The sequence below is a fragment of the Oppia nitens genome, unplaced genomic scaffold (genome assembly GCF_028296485.1).
Source record: "Oppia nitens isolate AA-2021 unplaced genomic scaffold, nextdenovo-longstitch-racon4-pilon3 scaffold36_pilon_pilon_pilon, whole genome shotgun sequence".
NCBI classification, from domain to species: domain Eukaryota; kingdom Metazoa; phylum Arthropoda; class Arachnida; order Sarcoptiformes; family Oppiidae; genus Oppia; species Oppia nitens.
In genome coordinates this window covers 458,036-485,000 of record NW_026533217.1, presented here as the reverse complement: position 1 = coordinate 485,000, position 26,965 = coordinate 458,036, and the positions used below count along the sequence as shown (strand labels likewise).

General features: G+C 18.0%; 1 protein-coding gene across 1 annotated transcript; it reads left to right on the top strand.

Annotated features, from left to right (window-relative positions):
* Nucleotides 1–15,731: 15,731 nt before the first annotated feature.
* Nucleotides 15,732–26,599, top strand: LOC128957108 (uncharacterized). The gene is made up of 5 exons (XM_054302824.1): nucleotides 15,732–15,812; nucleotides 18,099–18,162; nucleotides 20,399–20,484; nucleotides 26,024–26,074; nucleotides 26,525–26,599. Exons 1-5 carry the CDS (start codon nucleotides 15,738–15,740, stop codon nucleotides 26,597–26,599), a joined length of 351 nt encoding a protein of 116 aa, XP_054158799.1. The 5' UTR covers nucleotides 15,732–15,737.
* The last annotated feature ends 366 nt before the right edge of the window (nucleotides 26,600–26,965 follow it).

Genomic DNA, 26,965 nt, shown 5'->3' with positions numbered 1-26,965 from the left:
TTTATTAAACATAAAAATTTAAAATATATTTAAAAAAAATTATTTAAATAAATATTAATCATAGATAGATAGATAGATAAATAGATATAGTTAATGTTTATGCATTTATATATCTAAGATATTAAAATATAATATATAACAATAATATACAGTTTGTTGGCTAAATGATATTTGCATTATAATTATGGCAAACATAAAACAATAACAAACCAGTTAAGAATGTTAGAAAGCATTTTCAGAAATGTTTGCCTAATTTTTTTTTACTTTGGCCGCCATTTTCTTTATGTTCCCGAAAAGATATCAAAATATTTTTATTCTTGTTTTTAATGCTTTATTCAAATCTATACTTAAAATTTTTTTTTTAAATTTTTCTTACTTTTGCCGCCATTTTTAAAAAATATACTGATATTATATCTTATTTTTTATATTGCTATACATATTGTAATTTTAATTATTTTAGTTATTTTAATTTTTAGTTTATTTTATTAGAATAAGAATACAAAAAAAATACAATAACAACAAAAATAGCAAATAATAATTAAATATAAAGATTAAATATATAGTTATATATTATTAATAGAAATATATATATATATACAATGCTTAGGAGCTACCGAATACTCGGGCCCTTTTGTATATATGTTTGTGTGTGTTTGTGTCTAACATATATTACTCAATATTGGGTGGATAATCACAGTTAAATATTCTAGAATTATCATTATAGATACATTTTTGGCCCTCAACTGTACAATCGGTATCTATAGTACAAATCGGTTCAATTCTGTCACTACTAGTAATAGTTATATAGACTATGAACACAGTTATCACTGTCTGAGCCAACATCATCGTCATCGATGTCAACCAACCACTACTACTACTACTACCAGTAGTAGTAATACCACTGCATTGGTAATGATTGTTACGGTTGTGGTGTTTGTGGACAGCCATTGAATTTAATTTTTCTTCTCCATTGTCGTACAACAAATAAATCAAATTTTAAAAATTAATTTATATTTTATTATTATTAATAATATATTTTTATATTGATTTAAAAAAACAAATAATAATAATAATAATACCAACCTATTAATTGATTTTGAATTATATCTATATATATATTTATACACTCACTCTAAACTGCACTTAATTATAGTTTAGTTATTATATTTAAAGTAGTTGTTTGTAAGCTATGATTCAAAATAAAACTATACTTAACTATAATAAAAAAATCTGTATGTTTTGTATAATTTATTAATTAATTGATTTAATTATGTAAAATAAAAGTATTTTTGGGTATAAATGATTTTCATTAGACGTACGCAAATAAAAATCTATTTTTAAAAAGTTTTTTACTATTTTTTTACTATCAAATTACATATAGATTTACGCAAACATACAAATGCATAAAAAATACAAATATTAAAAATTAAAAAATGTATTTTTTATAATAATAATTACTATGAGTTACTAAACTTTATTAAATACGATTAAATACTGTCTCTCTCTCTGTCTCTCTCTCTCTCTCTSTCTCTCTCTCTCTGTCTCTCTCTCTGTCTCTCTCTCTCTCTCTCTCTCTCTCTCTCTCTCTCTCACTGTCTCTCTCTGTCTCTCTGTCTCTCTCTGTCTCTCTCTGTCTCTCTCTCTCTCTCTCCGTCTCTCTCTGTGTCTCTCTCTCTGTCTCTCTCTCTCTCTCTCTCTCTCTCTGTCTCTCTGTCTCTCTCTGTCTCTCTCTCTCTCTGTCTCTCTATCTGTCTCTCTCTCTGTCTCTCTCTTTCTCTCTCTGTCTCTCTCTCGGCTTTAGCTCGCGTTGGCTATATTCACATCAGAGATCGAGAGCATTTGAGAAAATCCAATCATAGAGTTTTTATTTAAAAAATAAATATTGTTATGGTAATAGAGCTATCTTATCTCGTAATGATAAAAATACCATTTAAAATGCAATTTTAACTTTAGTTCTCAACAATATATTTTCTTCAAAATAAAAATTAAAAAAATGACCCTTACACATTTAGAACTAATATGAGCCGATGAGTCTCAAATGCTCTCGACCTATGATTCACATTGCTTTATTTAATTATTAAGATATTTAGTTGTTTAAAAATATTTAATCTTTTTAATTTTAAATTTAAATTTAATCTAATAATTTTTTTAATAATCAGAATTTATTTTATTAATAATTATTTTTTCTACTGCTATATATTAATGCTTAAAAAAACTTGTATTCAGTTAATAAAATTGTATTAAATTCACATTAAAAATATAACTATGTTTAAAAACTAATATATAAATATATCTGTGTGTTTATATATGTATATAAAATACGATATGTGTGTATATGTGTTAATGTTGCCGGTGCCTAAACTACTTCCCGGGGCCACCAAAGCGGCTAAATAAACCTTGAGGTCGGCAACAAAAACAACAGCAATGACTGACTGACCAGTAAGTGTTGTATAGATTTTTGAAAAATAAAATAATAAATTTTTATTGACAATAATAACAATGATTTGTTTTATCTAATAGAAAAAAACTGTAAAACTGTAGCACAATTAGGCCTGCCAACCGTCCGGTTTTTAACCGAAATGTCCGGTTTTAAGATTATCAAAATGATGTCCGGTTAGTCTACAAAACCGGACATTGAAATGCCCGGTTTTAATCTTTTCAAAAATATTTATTATAATTAAGTAACTTTAAACTAAAATTATTTTTATTTAGCTTTTAGTAAGAGTACAATTTATATTCATATTTTGTAGACATAATAGTAAATAAAATATTAAAATATTCAACAAAAATTTTTAATGTGATTCAAAACGTTGTTTTGAAAATACAGTATAAACATTAGATTTGTGTTTACTTTGTGACAAAAACAATGGCATCAAAATCTAATTCACCCGAACGTAAAAAAACTAAGAGATGGACTAAGTTTAAAGACAATTGGTTATTAAATGATGATTTCAAAGAGTGGTTAGATAAAGGAAAAGATGAATTCAGTGCTAAGTGTAAGATATGTCCAATATCTATCACAATCAAACACGACGGTATCAACGCATTAAAGGCACACAAAAACACCGGAAAACATAAATCTAATGAAATATCTTTGAAAATGAGTGCAACAATGTCTGCATTTGTAACAAAAAAGTCGTCTAAAGACATAGAAGATGTGGCTATAAGTGAACTTTGTTTGACATATCATTGTGTAAGACATCATTTAAGTTATGTTTCAATGGATTGTAACAACAAATTACTCAAAGAGTTATTTTGTGATTCAAAAATAAGTCAATCATTACAATGTGGTCGTACAAAAATGGAAAGTATTGCCAAAAAAATACTATATCCATTATCAATAGAAAAACATTTATTAACATTAAAATCAAAAAAATTTTCAATTTCTAGTGACGCCTCTAATAAAGGCAATGTAAAGTTATATCCAATAGGTATACAGTACTTTGATCAGAAAATTGGAATTATTAAATGTGTCATAGATTTTTATGAAGATCCAGATGAAACATCTGATGCCATATTCTGCAAAATTAAAAATTGTTTGCTAGAAAAAAATTTGGATATTAATAACATCATTGCATATTCTGGTGATAATGCGAGTGTCAACTACGGTAAACATCACTCAGTATATGAAAGTTTAAAAAATTTAAACCAATTTATTATTAAAGCAAATTGTAATAATCATGTTTTACATAATACAGTAAAGTATTCAATGATAAAATTACCTATTGATGTGGAAAATCTTGTATTAAAGATATATTCACATTTCTTCACATCTGCAAAACGAGTTAAATCACTTAAACTTGTTATGACTTTTGTGATAATAATTTTGAACAAATGAGACGTCATGTACCTACTCGTTGGCTAAGTTTGCTACCAGCAATAGACCGATTGATTGATAATATATTACCATTAAAAAACTATTTTGTTGCAATAGGTACTGATAATTGTCCTCAAGTTATTAGTGATTTTGTTTGGTGTGACATTTATTGTGATATAACAATACCTGAACTTTATTTGCATTTTACGTCACATTTTATGTCTATTTTCCAAAATTCAATTATGTTATTAGAAAAAGACTCAACAAATGCTACAAATTTATACGATATAATGATAACATTAAAAACTCAATTAAGCAATCGAATGGATATGAAATTTTTTGGATCAATTGTTAATCAAAATTTAAACAAATTGAATGAAAATGAAATAAATATTTTTAATAATAATGCAATTGATGTATATAAGCGATCATTAAATTATTTAGAATCACATTTTGATTTTAATAATTCTCCTTATAAACTTTTTAAGTTACTAAATCTTGATAATAATTTGATTTACGAGAATTTAATTGATATAACAAATCTGTTAGATATTGAAATTAATAGAGATCACTTATTTGATGAAACAAATTTATTTAATAATTATTTAAATAATGATACCTTAAATTCATTTACATCAATAGAAAAATATTGTAAAATTTTAACTAATAATAATATGGTTAATTTAACAAAAATTATCGAAACCGTAATGGCGATACCAGTTGGAAACGATTTTGTAGAACGTGTATTCAGTCACCTCTCTCGTATTTGGACAGTTGATAGAAATTGCATGACAATTGAATTAATTAAATCGGAAATATGTATAAAAAACAATTTTGAATTTGATTGTATATCATTTAAAACATATGTTAAAAATAATCAAAAATTGCTAAACTCTGTAAAAAGCCAATCAAAATATGATTTTAAATAAAATTTGTCCGGTTTTTTCCGGTTTTAAAAAATAATTTTCCGGTTTTTGGTAAATAGGGGTTGGCAGGCCTAAGCACAATTAATATGTGGTTAATCTCATCCAACAATTAAACAAAAACATATATATAAAGATAACAATAAACAGTGATTTTTATTGAAAATTAATAGACAAACAAAATAATTATATTATTCGTATTGATTGTTATATAAAATTAAATATTATAATATTATATATACTGTATATATACAGTATATCTAGTATAAATATACATTATTTTTATTTTATTTTTATTAAACAACTTAATTATTTCAAATCAATTTCATTATACATACTGTATATATTGTTTTGTTTTATAAATAATTATAAAAATATTAAAAAAATATATGTTATAATATTAATTGGTCTATAATTTTGTTTTTATCACTTGTTGTCTCTAACTAATTGAATATAATTAAATTGAATGTAAATTAAATACTATTATAATGTTTAAGATAAATGCATTTCAAAAAATTTATTTAAATAGATTTATTACATTTAAATAAAATGTTATTTGATTTTCAAAAAAAAAATCTATTAAAATATTGTTTAATTAAAATTTTTTATTTAAATATAATAAACATTTTGTTGTTGTTGATATCTATCTATAGTATAGGTATTGTAATTATTTTATACACAATTTTAAAAAAAACACTGCTATCTATGATTATATAATAATAATAATAAACAAACAAAAAAACCACAAAAAAATAATTGTTTAAAATTTATTTTTTTTAATAAATTATAACTTTATTTATAACAATTAATACATATATTCTTAAATAATAACAATAATAATTAAATATATTTTTTTTATATATAAAATAATTTTTATTGTTGGTTTAGATTATTATTTATAATAAAAACTAATTTAAATTTAATTAAATAAATTATAACTTTATTTATAACAATTAATATATGTATAATATATATTCTTAAATAATAACAATAATAATTAAATAAATATTTTTATAAATAAAATTTTTGTTGTTGGTTTAGATTATTATTTGTAATGAATTTAAATTGTTAAAAAATTCTATGTAAATTAAAACTATTATTATTATCATTATTATTAATTATTATTATTAATTATTATTATTATTATTAATTATTATCATTATTATTAATTATTATTATTAATTATTATTATTATTATTAATTATTATTATTATTATTAATTATTATTATTATTATTAATTATCAGGTGGAATACATGAATTATGTATACATACATATTTTTTGCAACAAACAGGATTAATTTCTTCGCCATTTTTGATATAGGATTCGCAGCCTTCACCTTCCTCTTGACAAACTTTATTAAAAAAATTTTTTTTTTTAAAAAATTTAAATAAATATTTATATTAAAAAAAAGATCAATTATATTTATTTATTTTTAAGTATCAGATAGTTGTTTTATTAATATGATAGTATATATATATATAAATTTATTATATAATATATATATAAGTTTGTTAGAAAGGTTTCGATTTCAAGGGGGGGGGTATAGGAAGGGTAAAATGGCAAAAATCTCAAAAAAGCTCGGTGGGGTATAGGGGGGGGAGGAGGTGAACATTTTTTTATTGCAATTTTAAAACGACTATTTTTGCCAAATCTGAGTAAATTCCCACTAAATCCCCACTAAATTCTCATTTAATTCACATTAATTCCCTATAAATTCTCAATAAATTCCCGTTAAATTCCCACTAAATTCTCATTTAATTCACATTAATTCTCAATAAAATTCTCATTATATTATGTATATATATATATATTAATAATAAAATAAATAATAATAATAATAATATATACTTTGGCCATCAGTTTGTTCATCATCATCAACAACAACACCAATTATGGCAAACATTAAACAACAATAAAAAATAATAATTGTTTTATTGCTAAACATCGTTGACTATGTTTTAATAACAAATAAAACTATTATTAAATAATTATTATAATTATATCGTAATTGTATAGTTAAACAAAAACAAACTATTGATATGTAGTGATAATAATTTATAGTAATTTATAGTGTTTTTATATATATATATATATAAATTTCTAATACTATAAAAATTAATGCAAAAATTTCTAAAGGCTATATAGAAATAAAAAAATTATTTTTAATATATGTTTTTTTGATAATTTAATAATACTTTAAAAAATAGTAGAAAATATGTTTTTTTTAATAATAATGTGTTTGCGTTACCATTTTTGGACAGCCATTGAAATTTCTAATACTATTAATACTAGTATATTAAATAAATGCAATTAATATATATATATATATATATATATACAATCTAAGACAAAAGTGCTTGACACGGTTTTTTTTGGCTATATTTTTTGAAAGTAATAAAGTTTAAATAATACAAATTTTTTTTGGTACTATGGAATCATGGAACGGATGTTATAGCATTAGAACATTTTGTATATTACGGCTCCGGGATGCGGGGACAGGGATGTTCGATATCTCAGAAAACTATAAGGGATTTTTAGATTCTGAAAAATGTATAATATACTAGAAACAAAATCATTTGATACGTGTTTAAGGATTTTTTTTAAAAAAAAATTAATGAAATCGAATAAAAAATATATAAATGTGAAAATTGCAATATTTTGATATGGACTAAAATAAAAGTGCCAAGGTTTTTTGTTATGAGATTAGTCAATTATTATTTGTTATTTTATAGAGAATAATTAATCTATTTACAATTTTTAATTATAATGTTTAGCTTTTGAGATATTAAGGAAAACAATTTTACCATTATATAAATTTAGTAATAAATAACATTATTAATATTTTATAAGACAAGATTATATAATGGGAAAAATGTTTTTATTAAATATCGCAAAAACTAAACATCATAATTAAAAATTTTAAATAGATTAATTATTCGCTATAAAATAACAAATAATAATTGACTAATCTCATAACAAAATACCTTGGCACTTTTATTTTAGTCCATATCAAAATATTGCAATTTTCACATTTATATATTTTTTATTCGATTTCATTAATTTTTTTTTTAAAAAAATCCTTAAACACGTATCAAATGATTTTGTTTCTAGTATATTATGCATTTTTCAGAATCTAAAAATCACTTATAGTTTTTGAGATATCGAACATCCCTGTCCCCGCATCCCGKAGCCGTAAAATACAAAATGTTCTAATGCTATAACATCCGTTCCATGATTCCATAGTACCAAAAATAATTTGTATTATTTAAACCTTATTTCTTTTAAAGTTATAGCCAAAAAAACCGTGTCAAACACTTTTGTCTTAGATTGTATATTGAAATATTTTAATTAATCATCTAAAATAATTTTTTTTCTTTTAATTAACATTCATTATAACAATAAAATATTAAATATAATAATATTAATAGTAATTCTAATCTATGTATATATATATTATATTTAATTATACTTAATTTAGTTGTTATTTAATTTTAATTGTTTGAATGTAATTATAGCTAACAAAAAATAAATGTTTTTTATAATTAATTTAATTTCGTAAAATAAATGTAATTTATATCATGTCATGTTTTAGACATTAATCGGTAATAAATATACAATTATTTAATTTTATTTTAATTTATAAATTATTAACTTATATTTAATTAAAAAAATATATCTAATTATTGACGTAGTTTTATAATCAGATATATTAAAAATATTTGTAAAATTATATGATTTTGTATGTAATTTACCTAAGTTTAAGTAATTTAATATTTTAAAAAATATGTTATTAGTTTTATTAGTTACACAATTAATGTATAAAATATTTTTTTTAATAAATATAATAGTCTGAATGTAATTTTTTAAAATTTTTATTCATAATTTTTTTTTGATAGACAAACATACATACTGTATATACATATACACACAAATACATATATACATACATACTTTAGTTTTATAAAATACAATTTTATAAATTTTTGTATTAAAATATTCAATTAATTTTAATTTAGTAAATTTTTGACACAATAAATAGTATCCTGTTTTTWAAAAAAAAAATAAAATAATTATTAAATAAAATATATTTATATAATAAATATTTTCTATTTAAAAAAATAGATAATTTATTCTTATAAACGATTGTTTTGTTTTTTAAATAATAATTTAATAATATCTAAGTTATTACTTAATATTTTTTAGTTAATATTATAATTATAACATCTCTCTCTCTCTCTCTCTCTCTCTCTCTCTCTCTCTCTCTCTCTCTCTCTCTCTCTCTCTCTCTCTCTCTCTCTCTCTGTATGCTAATTGCGAAATATCATACCATTATTATAGTAGAGATGGCACTCATAGTCGACAACAAAACAATAAAAATAATTTACAGAATATTCTTTATATTTTTAAAAATGTTTTTCATTATTTTAAATTTTTCAAAATAGAAACTAATATTTTTTTATTAATTAATTAATTATTAACTAAATATTTTTGTTTGTTTATTATTTCAGTAAATTGTTTTTATTATTTAATATAATAGTAAATAAAAAATTGATAATATTTAAATACATTATAAACAAAATGTTTAGAAACAAATCAACTTTTAAAAAATTTTAATTCAATTAATTCAATAAAAAAATAATTTAATTAATTAATTTTTATAATCAAATTTATTTAAACAATGGGGAAAAACCCGTTAAGTTTTAATCAAATTTTCTTAGAAATATTATATCATATAATAGAAGTATAATTATTGTGACAAAAAATAAAATTGTGACAAAAAAAATGCTGAATTGAATATCAAAATGAATTCACAAAAAAAAATCTGAAAAAAAATTAAATTACTTTCATCTGAAAAGCCATTCAAATTGATCGACAAATAGAGTGAAAGAGAGAGAGAGAGAGACTGAGAGAGAGAGAGAGAGAGAGAGAGAGAGAGAGAGAGAGAGAGAGAGAGAGAGAGAGAGAGAGAGAGAGTATGTATGTATGAAAATAGGCGGACAAGACATTGGAGATGCACTTCAATTGTGATATAAAACTTTTATTCAATATATATACGATATATATATATATATATATATATATATATCGACTGTATATTTATATGATTTCACTGGAAGTGCCATATATATATATATATATATATATATATATATATATATATATACTGTATATATGTATATAAATAATACAATAGCCATAAAGATTTGCAAATAAATTACATTTAAATCCTTATACAACCAAAAAAAAATTGATGAATAAGTATAGTATAAGTTATTGTTGTTATGTTTTTCAACAACTATTTTACGATACACTGGACAGCACTTTGTTGTTGTCGTTATCAATGTTATTGTTGGTGTTATTATCAAACGTTAACAACAAAAAAATGATATCATTTTTATTTTACAAACAAAAATCTTGTCAAATCAATGTTGTCAACAAATTTTGTTGTTGTTGTTATTGTTGGCATCACTAAACAAAATCAGATAATAAAAAAAAAGTTAAAATTTTTTAAGGTATTACACACACACACATTTGATATATTTTTTAATACATAACAATATATATATATATATATATATAGAAAAAAATTTAATTGGATTTTACAAAATGCTATAAAATTATATTAAAATATATTAAAAAATTTTTATTTTATATACATATAATTAAATTTTTTTTCCAGCATTAATTTATTTTTGTAGTTTAGAAGATATAATATAATGTAATAAAATTTTTAATTTAAATATTGTAGAAAAAAATAAACTATTTGTAAATATATAGATAAATTACAATTTGTTTGCTTTTTTAATATATTTAAATTTTTTAAATATAAATAAAATTTTTAAGGAAATTTATCAACAAAAATAAGACTATATATAATATATACAGTACTATTGTATTATTATAATTGTATAGCTGTATAATTTTATAAATAAAATTTTAAAAAAAGTAATTTTATCAGCAAATTAAAATAGGTATTAAAATAAGTTATAGTTGTTATAAATAGATATTTTATATATATATATATATATAACAATGAAAATAAATATTGTTTTTTTTATTGTTTTTTTAATACAAAAATACTTTAAACAGTATATTTTATTTGCAATTTTACTGAATTATATATAAAATACAAATAAAATTTATATATATTTATAAATATATTGAATTTAATATCAATAGAAGTAAAAATTTATTTTTATTATTATTTAATTAGCAAACAATTGAATAAAATAAATCTTAATTTATTTTAAGTACTTTATTTTCTAACTGCAATAAAATATAATATATTTCACATAATATTAAATATAATAATATCAAATATTATTATCAAATATATATATATTGTATTATACAGTATTTTTATATATATAATAAAACAAATTATGGTGTCCAAACATAAAATAWATATAGTTTTTATTATTATTATTATTATTTTTTATATATAATAAAAATAATTTCATAAAATCAGATATTATTTTTGTTAAAATTATTAACAAAAATAAAATTATTGGTATTAGTATAATAGGAAAATAATAATAAAATTTAGTAGCATAGCTAAAAATTACTATTATTACTATTATTTTTATTATTTGTAAAAAATATATAATAATAAAATTGTCTAGCTAAAATTATTGTAGATTATGGTCATTATATTCAATACTATTGTATATACAGTATATATAAATAATATATTTATTATATATTATATTAAATGTCATATAACTTAATCGATTTAACAATTTATATATATATATAAGTAATTTTTTGTTTGCTTATCATTTATACAGTAAATTCATACATTTTATTCAATATATTATTATTATTATTTTGTAAGCAATTACTGTACTGTATGTGTGTTACCTAATGGATATTGCAATTGATTTTTTATTTAGTTTAGTTTATTTATTTCCAGCTAATACACTATGATTTTATCTCAAACAACAACAAAAAAAATAAATAAAATAAAAATAACAATAAAAACAACATTCAAATACCGTACTTACAATATATATATATATATACAACAAAAAATAAATTCAATATACAGTTACTGTAATGTATAAATGATATTTACTGTATATTTTTCTACTGTTATTCAGACCCTTGATTGCTGACTATCATTAAATAAAATGTAATTTTTTTTAGTTTTTTTATTTTTATTTTGTTTGTATAAATTCAAATGTATTTACAAAACAACAACAGTAGTAGATATATATATAKATGCTATATATATATATATATATATAAATTAGAAAAATAATTTTTTTAAGTTAGCGTTAAAAACTTTTAGATAAAAATCCTAAAATAAAAAAAACACAAAATATTATTAAATTATGCATTAAGTGTATCATCTAATCTATAATGTAGTTAGGATTTTTTGGCAAAAAAAATTCCCTCCCATTTATTTTATTTCCAAAAAAAGTTCCCAAATTTTACCTGCTCACTGGAAAGTACCCCAGGGAATTTATTATTTTCTATTCTACCAATTATTAAACACTACACAACACATTTTATTATAATATTTGTTTTTTTATTTAAAATAAACAAATATTAAAGTAAARTGTATCTTAAATAATTAGTATCATTAAATTTATTGAATTTGAATTTTAGAAAAAAATATTTTAATATTTTTTTCCGTCCTAACAATTAAAGTTTTAGTACTATTTATTGTAATAATAAATAAAATATTTTTTTTCATTTTCTAACAATAAAGGGAAGGAATAAATATATTTTCTATATTTTCCATATTTTCTTACGGGAACTTTCCTCCAATGGGAAAATTGTTTAAACTCTAAACGCAGTTAAGTATTAATATATATACAATATATATATATATATATATATTAATACTTATATATATATATATATATATATATATATATATATATATATACAGTAAACTACATTATTAGTAAATTATCCTATTTTTTGTTTAGTAAATATATTGATATATATATATTTAAAAAAAATAAAATATTTAAATTAGCTAGTCTAGTTTTTATTTCTCAAAAAATGTGACATTATTATTATTACATTATTATCATATTACACAAAAAAAATGTAAATAAAATTCAATTTTTATTCAAATTTTTTTTATTCAAATAATAAAAGTGTTTATGAAAATAATTTTTGTTGCTATTGTTGTTGTTGTTGTTATATTTAAATATATTTTTTACTTAAAAACAAAAAATGATTTCTAACTATATTTTGCATACAAAAATAATAAATAATAATCATAAAAATATTATTATTATTTATTATTAGCAAGTCACATTCAATTTTTTTTGTAACAAAAAAATTTAACTAATATAAAAAATATGATTTATAATACAGTATATATATACTGTATATAACAACATTATTTATATCAATATAACATTTATTTTATATATATATTATACTTCAGGTAAAATATTATTTGATATACACTGTATAATATAATGTATAAAATATTTAGTTATCATATTTTATATATATATATTTTTACTTTTTGAGATAAATATATCAATATTTTTTTGCGAAAAATATATATACATTTAAAGTAATTTCCATGTTATATATTTATACAGTATATTTTACTATCATATACTAGAGTTTAATAAACATTCCCAGTGAGGGAAGATTCCTAGAAAAAATCCTTATAATTTTTCCAGGAAAATATAAAAAATATTTTATTTTTGATCATTAGAAATTGAAAAAATATTTTATATTATTATTATTATTACGTTAAAATAGTAGCAAAACTAAAAAAATGCAATACAAAAAAAAATGTGAAAAATATTTTACTAAAAATTTAATTTAGCTAGACAACTTTCAACAAAAATAATATTATAAAAAATATATAATAAAATGTGTTATTCAATGGGTTGATAAATAGTAGCATATTTAAAAAGAGATTTCCTGGGTATTTTCCTATTGGGAAAATAAGGGAACTTTTGAATAAAATAAAACAATTGGATGAAAAAATATGATCTAAACCTAACTATGATATATAGTATTTCTATGATAGTATATATATATATATAATATATTAATCTTTTCTAAAGGCTATACTAAATAGAAATAAGTAATAATAATAAAAAAATATTTTATCAAACATTTATCACTCAGAAAAAAATATATAAAAGTATTAAATAATAATAATATAATAAAAATATTAGAGAGAGAAAAGTTTTCTACAAAAAAAATTGTTTCTCAATAAATATATCAATAATAATAATATTAATATTAATAATTATAAATATGTTATTTTGTTGAGTCTGTAAAAATAAAATAAAAATAAACTTCAGGATATCATCATTGAATAATTTAATGATAAAAATAATAAAATAATAATAATAATAACAAAAAATTGATATCAATTTTTCAATTTGTGTTGTCATCTCATGTGTATTTCTAAACTGTATTATAAATTAATTTTATTATTATAAATATTATAATATCAATGTTATTGTGTGTGTGTGTGTGTAAAAAATTATATACAGTATAATTGATTACAAATTAAATTAACAAATTTATAACTTTATTATTATTACTATTATTAGTAAATTAAACTAATTATTGGGATATGTTTGTATTGGGAGACCCCCTCCCCCCTCACACACACACACACACACATACATACATACACACATACATATATACATAAATACACACACATATATATACACATACACACACACATATATATATATATATATACACAATAATACACCAAAAATAATGTACAAAATAATTGCAATAATAATAATAATATAATAATAAAAAATATAATAAATCATTGATCTTAGAGATGTTGAGCTGCGCTCTCTCTCTCTCTCTCTCTCTCTCTCTCTCTCTGTTAAAACTCGGTAGACATTGTAGACATCAGAAACTGTAGGCACCGGTAGTTTGCTGTATGTATGTATGTGTGGTGTCGGCGCAAAAGTTGCCAACAAAATTCAATGACCACTTAGTATACAACACATACATACTGTAGACATACATATACATTGATAGAGAGAGAGAGAGAGAGAGAGAAAGTGCTCATAATATTATACAACTACACCACTTCAATGATAATAAAATAATAATAATAATAATAATAATATTAGATATATATTATACTATAATATCATATATGAGTAATTGTTTTAAAAACAAAATAATTAATTAAATAATTTTTTTATTCATCTCTAATAACAATTCATAACAATTATTCTTATATATAGTTTTTTTTTGTTAAATTATTTAATAGAAAAATAAATAAATATATTTTTAATAAAAAAAATAATTTATTTGTTATAACAAATTGTTTTTGTTTTGTGTGACCATAAAAGTTGTTTAGTATATCAACAACAAAAAAATAAGATAAAAATTTTATTAATTAATAATAATAATAATAATAAAATTAAAAAAAATAATAATTTTAACTATAAATTATTTATTATATTAAAGTTGACAACTAATTATTTGTTTGTTTGTTTTTTGTGGTTAATCTATTAATTAATCTATTAATTAATTTATGTGTTATATATATATAAATGTGTTTTTTAAATATATTAACAATTTTTACGCTAAAAATATAAATTGTTAAAAATGTTATCACAAAAAATATAAGATTATAGAATTTTATTAAAATAAAAATCGATTTATATTTTTTTTTTAGAAAAAAATTATATTTATTAACCAATTGAAATTAATAATCATAATAATTTTGAAAAAAATAATTATTTATACAGTATATAACTGATTAAAAAAATAAATAAATAAAATATCTAAAAAAAATTGTTTTTGAAATATATATACTGTAATAAATTTGTTATTGAAAAATATTTTCATAATTTTAAGATTTTATTGGGTTTCTCTTTTTTAAAAAATTATATGAGAAAACCTACTAAATCTAAAAAAAAATCAAATATTTTTTTTATAGATAATTTTTTGTTGTTGAAATAATATTAATAATTATTGTGTGAAAAATTAAAATAAATTTAATGAAATTCAGTAATAAAAATATGGTTTTAATGAAAAGTTGTTGTTGTTTTAAAACCATAAGGAACGGTAGTTTTGCCAGTGCTATATACACTATGGTATGTATACATATATATATATACATATATATATATATATTTAATTAATTTTATAATTATATTAATTATAATTAACAAAACTAAACCCCAATTGTTATATATATAATATAGTATTATAATTAGAAAATAATTTAAATATAAAATGTTTTAAAAATAAATAAAATATTGATAAATTTTAGCATTAAAATAAATAAATAAATATATAATAATTTATTATTAAATTTATTATTAATCATTGTAATATTCATATTATATAGTTATAAATTATATTCAAAAAAATAATTTATAAATATTACTAAAAAATGTCTGATAATTATAGTAGAAAAAAATATTTAGAAAAATTTTTTTAAAATATTAATAAATTTATATATATTTAAATATTGTTTAAAAATATATTATATATCATTGATATCAACCATTATTATAATCATTACAACAATGTATAGCATTATATAATTTATATAAAAATATTTGTTTCAATAAATAGTTAGATAAAACAAAATTTATTATATTTTTTTAGCAGAAAAAAATCTTATTGATATTAGATTTGATGGCCAAAAATATTAATAATAATAATAATAAAACTATATATATATATATTTATAAACAATATAACTATAAGTAATCTCTATTGAAACTAAATAAATAAGTAAACCATAGAAAACAAATAGAAACAATAAAAATATTAAATTACATTTAGTTTAATATATATTTATATATAATATACAGGTATATAAATATTGATTAAATATATTACTATATATATTGTATTATAATATATATCTATATTAATATATAAATATATAATTTAGTTTCCATATAATTTTGACTTATAAATATATTTGATATCAATAATATATATATATATGTTATTTAATATAAATATATAAAGTAAACATATACATACAGTACATGTATAACAATAATAATCAACAAAAATATGTAATATTTATTATATTATAATAATATGTAGTATTTATTATATATTACAATTTCAATATCATTATCAGTATTATTATTATTATTATTATTATTATTATTATTATTATWTATTATTATTAATTTACATGTATTATAATATTTTTTATAACATTATRTATATAGTAGATAAATTTATATTGCTTTTTATTTTTTAAATTTATACACAATTTATAATATAATATATTTTAATAGACATTATTAAAACTATTATATAGACTATTAAAAAATATGTTTTTATCTAATTATTGTATTATTATAATTATTATTATACAGTGTATTAAAACATAAAAATAATAACATTTTCTTTAATTACATTTGTATGTAAATTATTTTTTTTTTTATTTTCATTATTAATTAATTATAATACTGTATAATATAAAATAAAACAAAACAACAAAAAAATCATTGTATTGTACATAACACTAGTTTAACACTTACTACTGTATTATAATAATTAGTTTATAAGTACAATATATATATATAACAAATTTTTTTATTTAGTTTAATATAAGTGAGAGATAACAACACCAAAAAGTAATAATAATAATAATAATAATACTGTAATTATCTGTAAGTTTAGTATATAATTAAAAACCCTTATAAATAAAAAATAAAACAAAACATAATAATTACAACCATAATGTATACCAGTAGACACACAATAGGTTTTATTAATTAATAACTACAATATATATATATATATATAATTTAGTACTCATATTATTATTATTATTAAACTTAATTATTCTTGTTAAATTAAAATATTTATATATATATATTTATTTAATACTAATTATATGCACATACAAGTCCTGTATTTAAATTATAGTGTGTGTATATGTGTGTGTATGTGTGTGTGTGTGTGTGTATGTGTGTGTGTGTGTATGTGTGTATGTGTGTGTATGTGTGTGTGTATGTGTGTGTGTGTGTATGTGTGTGTATGTGTGTGTGTATGTGTATGTGTGTGTGTATGTGTGTRTGTGTGTGTTGTGTATGTGTGTGTGTATGTTTGTGTATGTRTGTGTATGTGTGTGTATGTGTGTGTGAGTGTTTGTGAGTGTGTGTGTGTGTTATATATTATATATATATATATATATGTTAATATAATTGGATGAGTGGGTGAGTGATTGTAATTGTGATTGTGTGTGTGTAAGTGTAGGTATAAACTTAATTAAGAGCAATGCAATAAATAAACATAATTAGACTAATAATAATACAGTAATAATAATAATAATAACACAAATACTGTTAAAATACAATAAATAATAATTAATTAATTTCTCAAAATAAAAATTAATTTTTCAGATTTTGTATGTAATAGTGATGACTGCCTGTACTTTTCATATGCACGCTGTCTATGAAGATATTGGTAATTATGTTTAAAGTGTTTTTTTATTATTAATAAAAATTTTATTATTATTATTATTAAATATCAAAAAATACTAAATATAATTATTATATAATATAATTCAAATAATACTAATATTAGATACACTCACACATACATAGTATATATTTAAAAAAAATATTTTACACTTAAAAAACACTTACAAATTTTTTTAAATATATTTTTCAGACATAATTACATATTCAATATAAATGTATATTCAAAATGCTTTTATATTATTAAATTAAATTAAATTAATGCATTTTATGACAAATAGAGTTAAAAATATAATTTTTTTTAATAATAAAAATTTTATTATACATTTAGTATAATTTAGTTAAACTTGAAAATACTTTAGCTAAAAATTTTTATTTTATTTTTTCTAGTTTTATTTCCTTGAAAGCATTTTATTTATAGATGAGTACAGTACTATTGTATAATTTATTTTTATTTAAAAATATAATAATAATTTAGCCGACACTTTATATATATGCTAATTAAATGTATAACTTAGCAAACATTTAGAGAGAGAGAGAGAGAGAGAGAGAGAGAGAGAGAGAWAGAAAGAGAGAAAGAAAGAGAGAAAGAAAGAGAGAAAGATAGAGAGTTATATAAATTTCATATATATATATATATAATTATCATAAAAATATGTCTAATATGATTAATAAACTTTTTAATGTACATTTTAATATATATAAATTTTTTATGTATATATACATTAAATAAAATTATATATATATATATATATATATATACAGTATATATAAGTTAATATATATAAAATCTACTATTGTTTTCAGTCAAAAAATCTAATAAAATTTAATTAAAAATACATTATAAATCATAAATTATATTCAAAAAGTTAGTCATATGTAAATAATAATTTCAAAATAATAATAATAATAATAATTCAAAAGCTAGCAAATTATAACAATGCTGCTAATTATTATGCAATTTATTGATTTATATTATTAATAATATATATATATTATAAATACTGTAATTATTATATTAATTAAGTTTTTGATGACATCATAACTCATGTTTTAAAATATATAAATTTTTGAACAATAAATATATATATAATAAATAATATAATTAAATATTTCAAATATATAATAAATTAGTAGTACATTAATTATAATTTTATATTAGTTTTAAAAAAAAATTTAAAAATAAAATAATAATAAATTTATTGTAAAGTACTTTTTTAGTTTTTATTTTGACTAAATAGTCAAACATATGAAAAATAAAAATATATAAAATTTATTTACTTAAAACAGTATACTGTAGATATAAATTACTAAATTTTTATATATATATACATCAGTTATATTTATTATTAAAAAAAATTATTTTAATAATATAGCAAAGCAAATACATTAAAGATTATATTATTATTATTTTTTAAAAAATAACTAAAAAAAAGTTAAATATCATTTTACAAAATCAAATTATAAACATAAAAATACACACTTACACACACACACACATAAATACATATATATATATATATATATATACATACACACACACATACATACACACATATATACACACATACATACACATATACATACACATACACACACATACATACGTACACACACATACACACACATACACACACATACACACACATACACACACATACACACACATACACACACATACACACACATACACACACATACACACACATACACACACATACACACACATACACACACATACACACACATACACACACATACACACACATACACACACATACACACACATACACACACATACACACACATACACACACATACACACACATACACACACATACACACACATACACACACATACACACACATACACACACATACACACACATACACAAACATACACATACACAAACATATACATACATACAGACATACATAAATATACACATACATACACATACATACATGCAAACACATACATACATACACACACATATATATATATATAGTATATATATAAAAATATACACATACATACACACAGAGGAATAACTTTCAAAACTTGAATAAATGCATTAACAATGATAATTGAATTGAAAACTAAAAATAATTTGCATAAATCAATGAAAAAAATATAGCATATAATTAACATATTTATTTATTTACAAAAATAAAATTAAATAAAAAAAATCTAAACAATTATTACAACAAACTATTTGTAGAGATGCTGTCGTTTACATTACTAATGATTTGTTTGGCTATTATTATGGTTATCACATCAATACTATTGTTAATCGGTTTGTGTGCCGTAAGTATCGTAATATTAATGTTTATAATATGTTTTAAGTTTGTTTGTAATGTAATGTTGTATTTAAGTTAATTCAATTAGTAAGTAGTAGTAGTAGTAGTAGTAGTGGTAAATATAGTTAGAAAATAAGTTTATATTATTTACTGTATTATATGAATACTTTTTTTATTAAGTAACATAAATAATAGTTATCATTAGATTTTTAAAAAAAACATATTAGAGTACAGTATATATATAAATATAATATATATATAATATACTATATATTATTACTGTTAACAATAATAATAATGCATTTAATTGTATGCTTTTTTGTTGAAACTAATTTAATTAAATAGCAAAATAATAATGATAATAATAAAATGTAAAATTTCCACTTAAATTATCAATAATAATAATAATAACAAAATGTTTACGTTATAAATGCTTTATACAATATATAATAAAGCTTAATTATTATTATTAAAAAATAAAATATTAATTAAAAATTTATGAATATTTTTATTTATTCAAATGAATATTTTATTGAAAATAAAATTTTGAATTTTTATATAAATTATTATTGAATAATAAATCTATTTTTTTATTTTTTCTATTAAAAAGTATTTTTGTTAAAAAAAATTATAATACACTTAAAAAAATATTATTTAGTAATATATAAAATTAGTATAAAATATTATATATATATACAGTATATACTGCATATATACAGTTAGTAATATATTTTATTTTTATTTGTTTAATGTGTTTTTGTAAGATTTCAATTTAGTAATTTATGGCTTTAATAGTTATTAGATAATAATAATAATTATTATTATTATTAATATTATTAGTTAAAAATACTCATCATTATGACGTAAATATAAATTGCTTTATTTAATCTGAATTTAATAACTAATTTTAATTATTATTGTTATTATGTTTTATCATTTTTAGTAATATTAAAAATATATATATTTTTTTTTATTATTATTATTAATTAGCTTTTAATTTAATAAATATAGCTTATAGATAGCGTTTATATTAGATATATATATTTATTTATTTAAAAATAAATTTGTTTGTATAACAAAAATAACTCAATATCTGATATATATATTTTTTTAAACTAAAAATTTTATTGATTTTTCTATAATAACATTAATTTCTAAATAAATTAAATTTGAAAAAAAAATTAAAAACAAAAACAAAAATTATTGTATTTATAATTTAATAAACTTATCATTTGAATAGATAACAAAATAATAACAAATAATAATTGATTAAACAATTTACTATTATTACTATTGTTATTATTGTTATCAAAATTATTATTACTTTTATTATTATGTAAAATATATTGTGATATTCATGTTATAAAATTTACTGTATATTTATAGACTAAAAAATAATGTAATTTAATATCAAATATACAACAACAACAATAAAAATTATGTATTAAACTTACAGTTATATTATATGATATGATATGATAATATTGTGTACTATAATATATAGCATTTTTATATATATACAATAGGGTCCTATAATAAGTACAGTAAGTCTATAATCTAATATTATAGATAATATACACTATATATATATACAGTATATATATATATAGTATATGAATAAATTAGTTATTTATTTGACAATATATTCATTTTGAAAAATAAGAGATAACTTTTTAAATAATAATGAATTATTCATTGTTTTTATTTTTTGGATAAATATAAAAATGTTTTTTATTTTTTATTTTATTTTTTGAATTAACATTATATATATATATACTGTATATTAAATTACATGCAATATTTTGGATGTTAAAAGTAGTTTTTGTTTTTTTTGTTTATTATTGTTGTTTTATTTAACAGACAATAAAAAAAATGAAAAAATTTTCAGAGAAATTATAGCAACAAATAAAATATATATATGTTTTTCACACTAAATCAGAAAAATAGTTTAAATATATATATATATATGATATATCATTGATTTATTTTTTTGAACTCAAAAAATATCATTTTTTGAAAATTTTTGTTTAAAAAAATAATTTTCAGAGAAATTTTTATCTAATAAATTTATTATATATATATATATATATATATATATAAGTAATAAATTTTTTAGTGAGTTTGTAATTTCTAGTGAAACTGATATATAATTTATTAACTAAATATATATATAACCAAAAAAATTTTTATTACTTTCTATACTACAGTAAAACTATCAATATATATATATATATATAAAGTTTTATATAGCTAACCTATACTGTATCATTCTAACTAACCAACAAAAAAAAATCTATTTTTATATATATTCAATATATAGATTAAAAATCATAATCATTACTAGATTTCCTATTTATTTATTAATTAATTGCTAGCTATTAATCATTATACTAAACTAAAACTACAATATTTATAATATATATACAAAATTATATATAATATACAGTATATATATATATATATATATATATATATATTATAACTAGCAATTCAGAAAACATCAATAAAATTCAAGTTTTACTTATTTATTATTATTATTAAGATTATTATAGTAATAGTATAATCAATATATATTATATTTATAAGATTATATATATATATGAATCAATTAATTAAATAACATTTGAATAATACATAATATTAAATATATATATATCTATAAGTATATTGATATCTATATAAAAATTTATATACACACAGTTAATCCAGTAATATATATTAATATATATATATATCAATATTATTTATAAGTTATATAATATTAATATATAACTTATATAAATTATAAGTACCCCTGTTTTATCCATTTACATACTATGTATTATATATATATATATATATATATATATCCATTTATATATTATGTATACTAAGACATCTATAGTTTTTTTTTGCTAATATATATATATATATATATATATATATATATATATATATATTATACAGTATATACAGTAAATAACTACAGTTTATTTTAAATCTATTATAATATACTAGAAAAAAGCTGCTTATATTGATATTAAGACACGTACTGTATATACATATACATATAGTAGTTAATGTGTAATATATGTATTATATATCAATAATAATAATAATAATAATACCTCTATCTGTCTGTATTTTATGCTTACAAAAAGATATATTATTTGAATGACATATTACTAGTAATAATAATAATAATAATATTTGCAAATTATATGCTAATAAAAATGTCAACTTTTTTTTATACTAATGTCTAGTTTATTAGTTTGTTTTATTTTATTATTTTTCAAATTACTTTATATATATAAATACTTAATTTTATAGTATTATGTAAAGTAGTTTTTAAAAAAAAATTTATTATTATTATTTTAAATGTTAAATTTCAAATGTTCAGATTATAACCAGGATTAATTTTATTTTATTTTATTTTTTATTAGACAGTAAATACTAACAACAAAAAAAATAATGTTTAAAATTATAAAAGTTTCAAAATAAAATTTTTTATTTAAGTTAATCTAAAATCAATTATTTTCAATAGTTATAAAAAATAGTATAATTATTATATATTTTTAAAAAATATCTAATAATAAAAATAATAAATAAATTAGAGTAAAATACTATTAAAAAAATATTTTAAATAATTTTTCAGTTTATATAACAATTTTTTTTAAAAAATTTAAAAATAATTTTTTTTAAACATCTACATTGTGTTTACAAATGAGATTTTAAGTTATTAAGGTATTAGTGAAAAAAAAACATAATAATAATAGTAAATAAATATATTTATAAAAAATATATAATAATATAATATGTTTACATTTTATGAATATGGATTTAAATACAACTATAATATATTATTTTATTATAATATAAAACATATATAATTTTATTATATATACATATGTTTTTTTTAATACTGTACTTCAAATAACATATAAAATATTTATTTTTTTTAAGTAAGTCTCTAAAAGATTACTAAAATTGAAGAGAAAAATAATAATAATAAATAAATATAAATAAAATTAAATATAAATAATATCCTAAAACGTCAATATAGACTAATGTCTTTTGAATGATTGTTTTGAAAATAAATATAAATATATAAAAAACTAAACTGTTTTTTCCTATTCAAGTGATTGAAAATAAAACACATTAAACAGTAAAAGTTTGTTTTATTTTATCAAAGGTATAGCATATTTCCCCCTAAAAAAATAGATACCTAACTAAACCTTATTTAGGGGGAGGGAAAACCAAACCGTAATAAATTATCTATAAAAATAATAATGAAAAATTAAAATTATTATTTATTTTTAATTTGTTTGTTTAATATTCAATATTAAACAGAATAATTTTAAAAAAAAAAATTATACATTTATATACATGTATAATAAAGTTATATAAATTTGAAATATTATTATTATTGTTGTTGTTATTTAAATAAATAAAAATAATTTTTTTTGTAAAATTAATAATTATATAAAATAACTGAAAATTATTAGTATTGTTATTAAATTATAAGTTTTAAATTAAAAAAATTATTATTATTACAATAACAAAAACTAGAAATGTTTTTATTTTCGGTTTCGGTTTTTAATTTTTTTATATATAATATACTATTTATATGAACCCAAAATCTGATAGTCAATCTAGACTCTAGTCTAGAAATAAATAAAAAAAACTTTATGTAAACATAAATACACTTTAGATTCTGATAATACATATACTGTATATATATATATATATATAAAATACTATTTAAAAAAAATAAATTCAAAATAAATTATTATATATTTTTTTGACATTAATGTCAATAAATTTTTCTGTTGTGACAAACAATATATATTTGTATACAAATACACTACTGTTATGGGAATTATATTGTTTTATATATATATATATATATACAGTAAATAAGTAAAATAACTTTTATATAAAGTATTTTCTTATTATTTTATTTTTATATTTATAACAAAAACAACAACAATAAAAACAAAACAAAAAAATACATTTATAATGATTAAAAGTAAAACAAAAAAAAAGAAAAGATTTTTCTTAGAAAAATAAGTTCAGAAAAAATTATTTAGTATTACTTAAGAAAAAGACATATTTTAATACATATTTTTTAGAAAAATAATAATAAAAAACTAAATCATAAATAGCTTAATATATTTTTATTATATATTTAAAAATTATTAATACATATATACAGTATATTAAATATATGGAAAAACATCTAAATTTATATCTAATTTTTTTAAAAAAAACATAATAATCATAATCTTAAAAATTTCTAAAATAAAAATCTATATATAAATTTAAAAAAATAAAATCTATTTTCTAAAATTTACTATTAGTTTATCATTTTATTTGTGTGTATATTGTTTTTAACTTTTTTTTTTAAAAAATATATTATAATTTTATTTATTTATTTCTATTTGTACTATATTTAGAAAAATTTTTGCAACAAAAAAAATATGTTTTAATATTGATGATAAATATTTTTTGTTTGTTTGTTATAATAATGACCATGATAATTAATTATTATTATTATTATCTATTAGGATAATGGCCAGCTATACGTGCCCTGGATGGTTAGCATTATATTGACCATTGTATGCGATATATGTCTATCAATATATCTAATATTATATTATGTAAGTGAAAATTATTATTAATAATAATAATAATAATAATATTTTTTATATCAATTATTATTATAGTAAAGAAAATATTTTCTAGACATTCAACAACAACAATATATAATACTTTTATAATCATTTATTATGTGAAACTAAAAAATTATTATTATATAAATCCAAAAAATAAAAGTATCCGGCTATGTTAGACCACAATTTATTATATTTAGTATATATATATATAAACAATTGTATTTTAAAAATTAAAATAATATTATAAAACTGATATATGAAAAGATATTATAGTTAAACAATAAAATAAATAAATAAATTTTATTTTATTATTATTATTATTATAGACTAATTATTTTTTTTGTATTAATTTTTTCTATAACTAAATACTAATATTTATTTTTGTTTGTGTAGACAATGGATCCGTTCAAAGCAGTCATATTTGTTATCGATTTTATCATATGTGGTATTAATGTAAGTGACACTTAGTTTTATACATGATTTGTCAATATAATTATCTGGCCATCTATTACACAGTCACATACATACATACATCCACACACATACACACACACACATACATCCATACACATACATACATACACACATATATACATACACATACACACACATACATACACATACATACATACATACATACATACATACGAACAAACATACATACACACATACACACATACATACACACATACATACACACATGCATACACACATATATACGCACACATACACACACACATACATACAAACATACATACACACATACATACACACATACATACACACATATATACATACACATACACACATTAACCATATAGACAACAGAGAGAA

Coding starts and splice junctions, on each gene's coding strand:
- LOC128957108 (XM_054302824.1), top strand. CDS start 15,738: ATGGTTTTAATGAAAAGTTGTTGTTGTTTTAAAACCATAAGGAACGGT. Junction 20,485..26,023: donor TGTTAATCGGTTTGTGTGCC/GTAAGTATCGTA, acceptor ATTATCTATTAG/GATAATGGCCAGCTATACGT. Junction 26,075..26,524: donor TTAGCATTATATTGACCATT/GTATGCGATATA, acceptor TTGTTTGTGTAG/ACAATGGATCCGTTCAAAGC.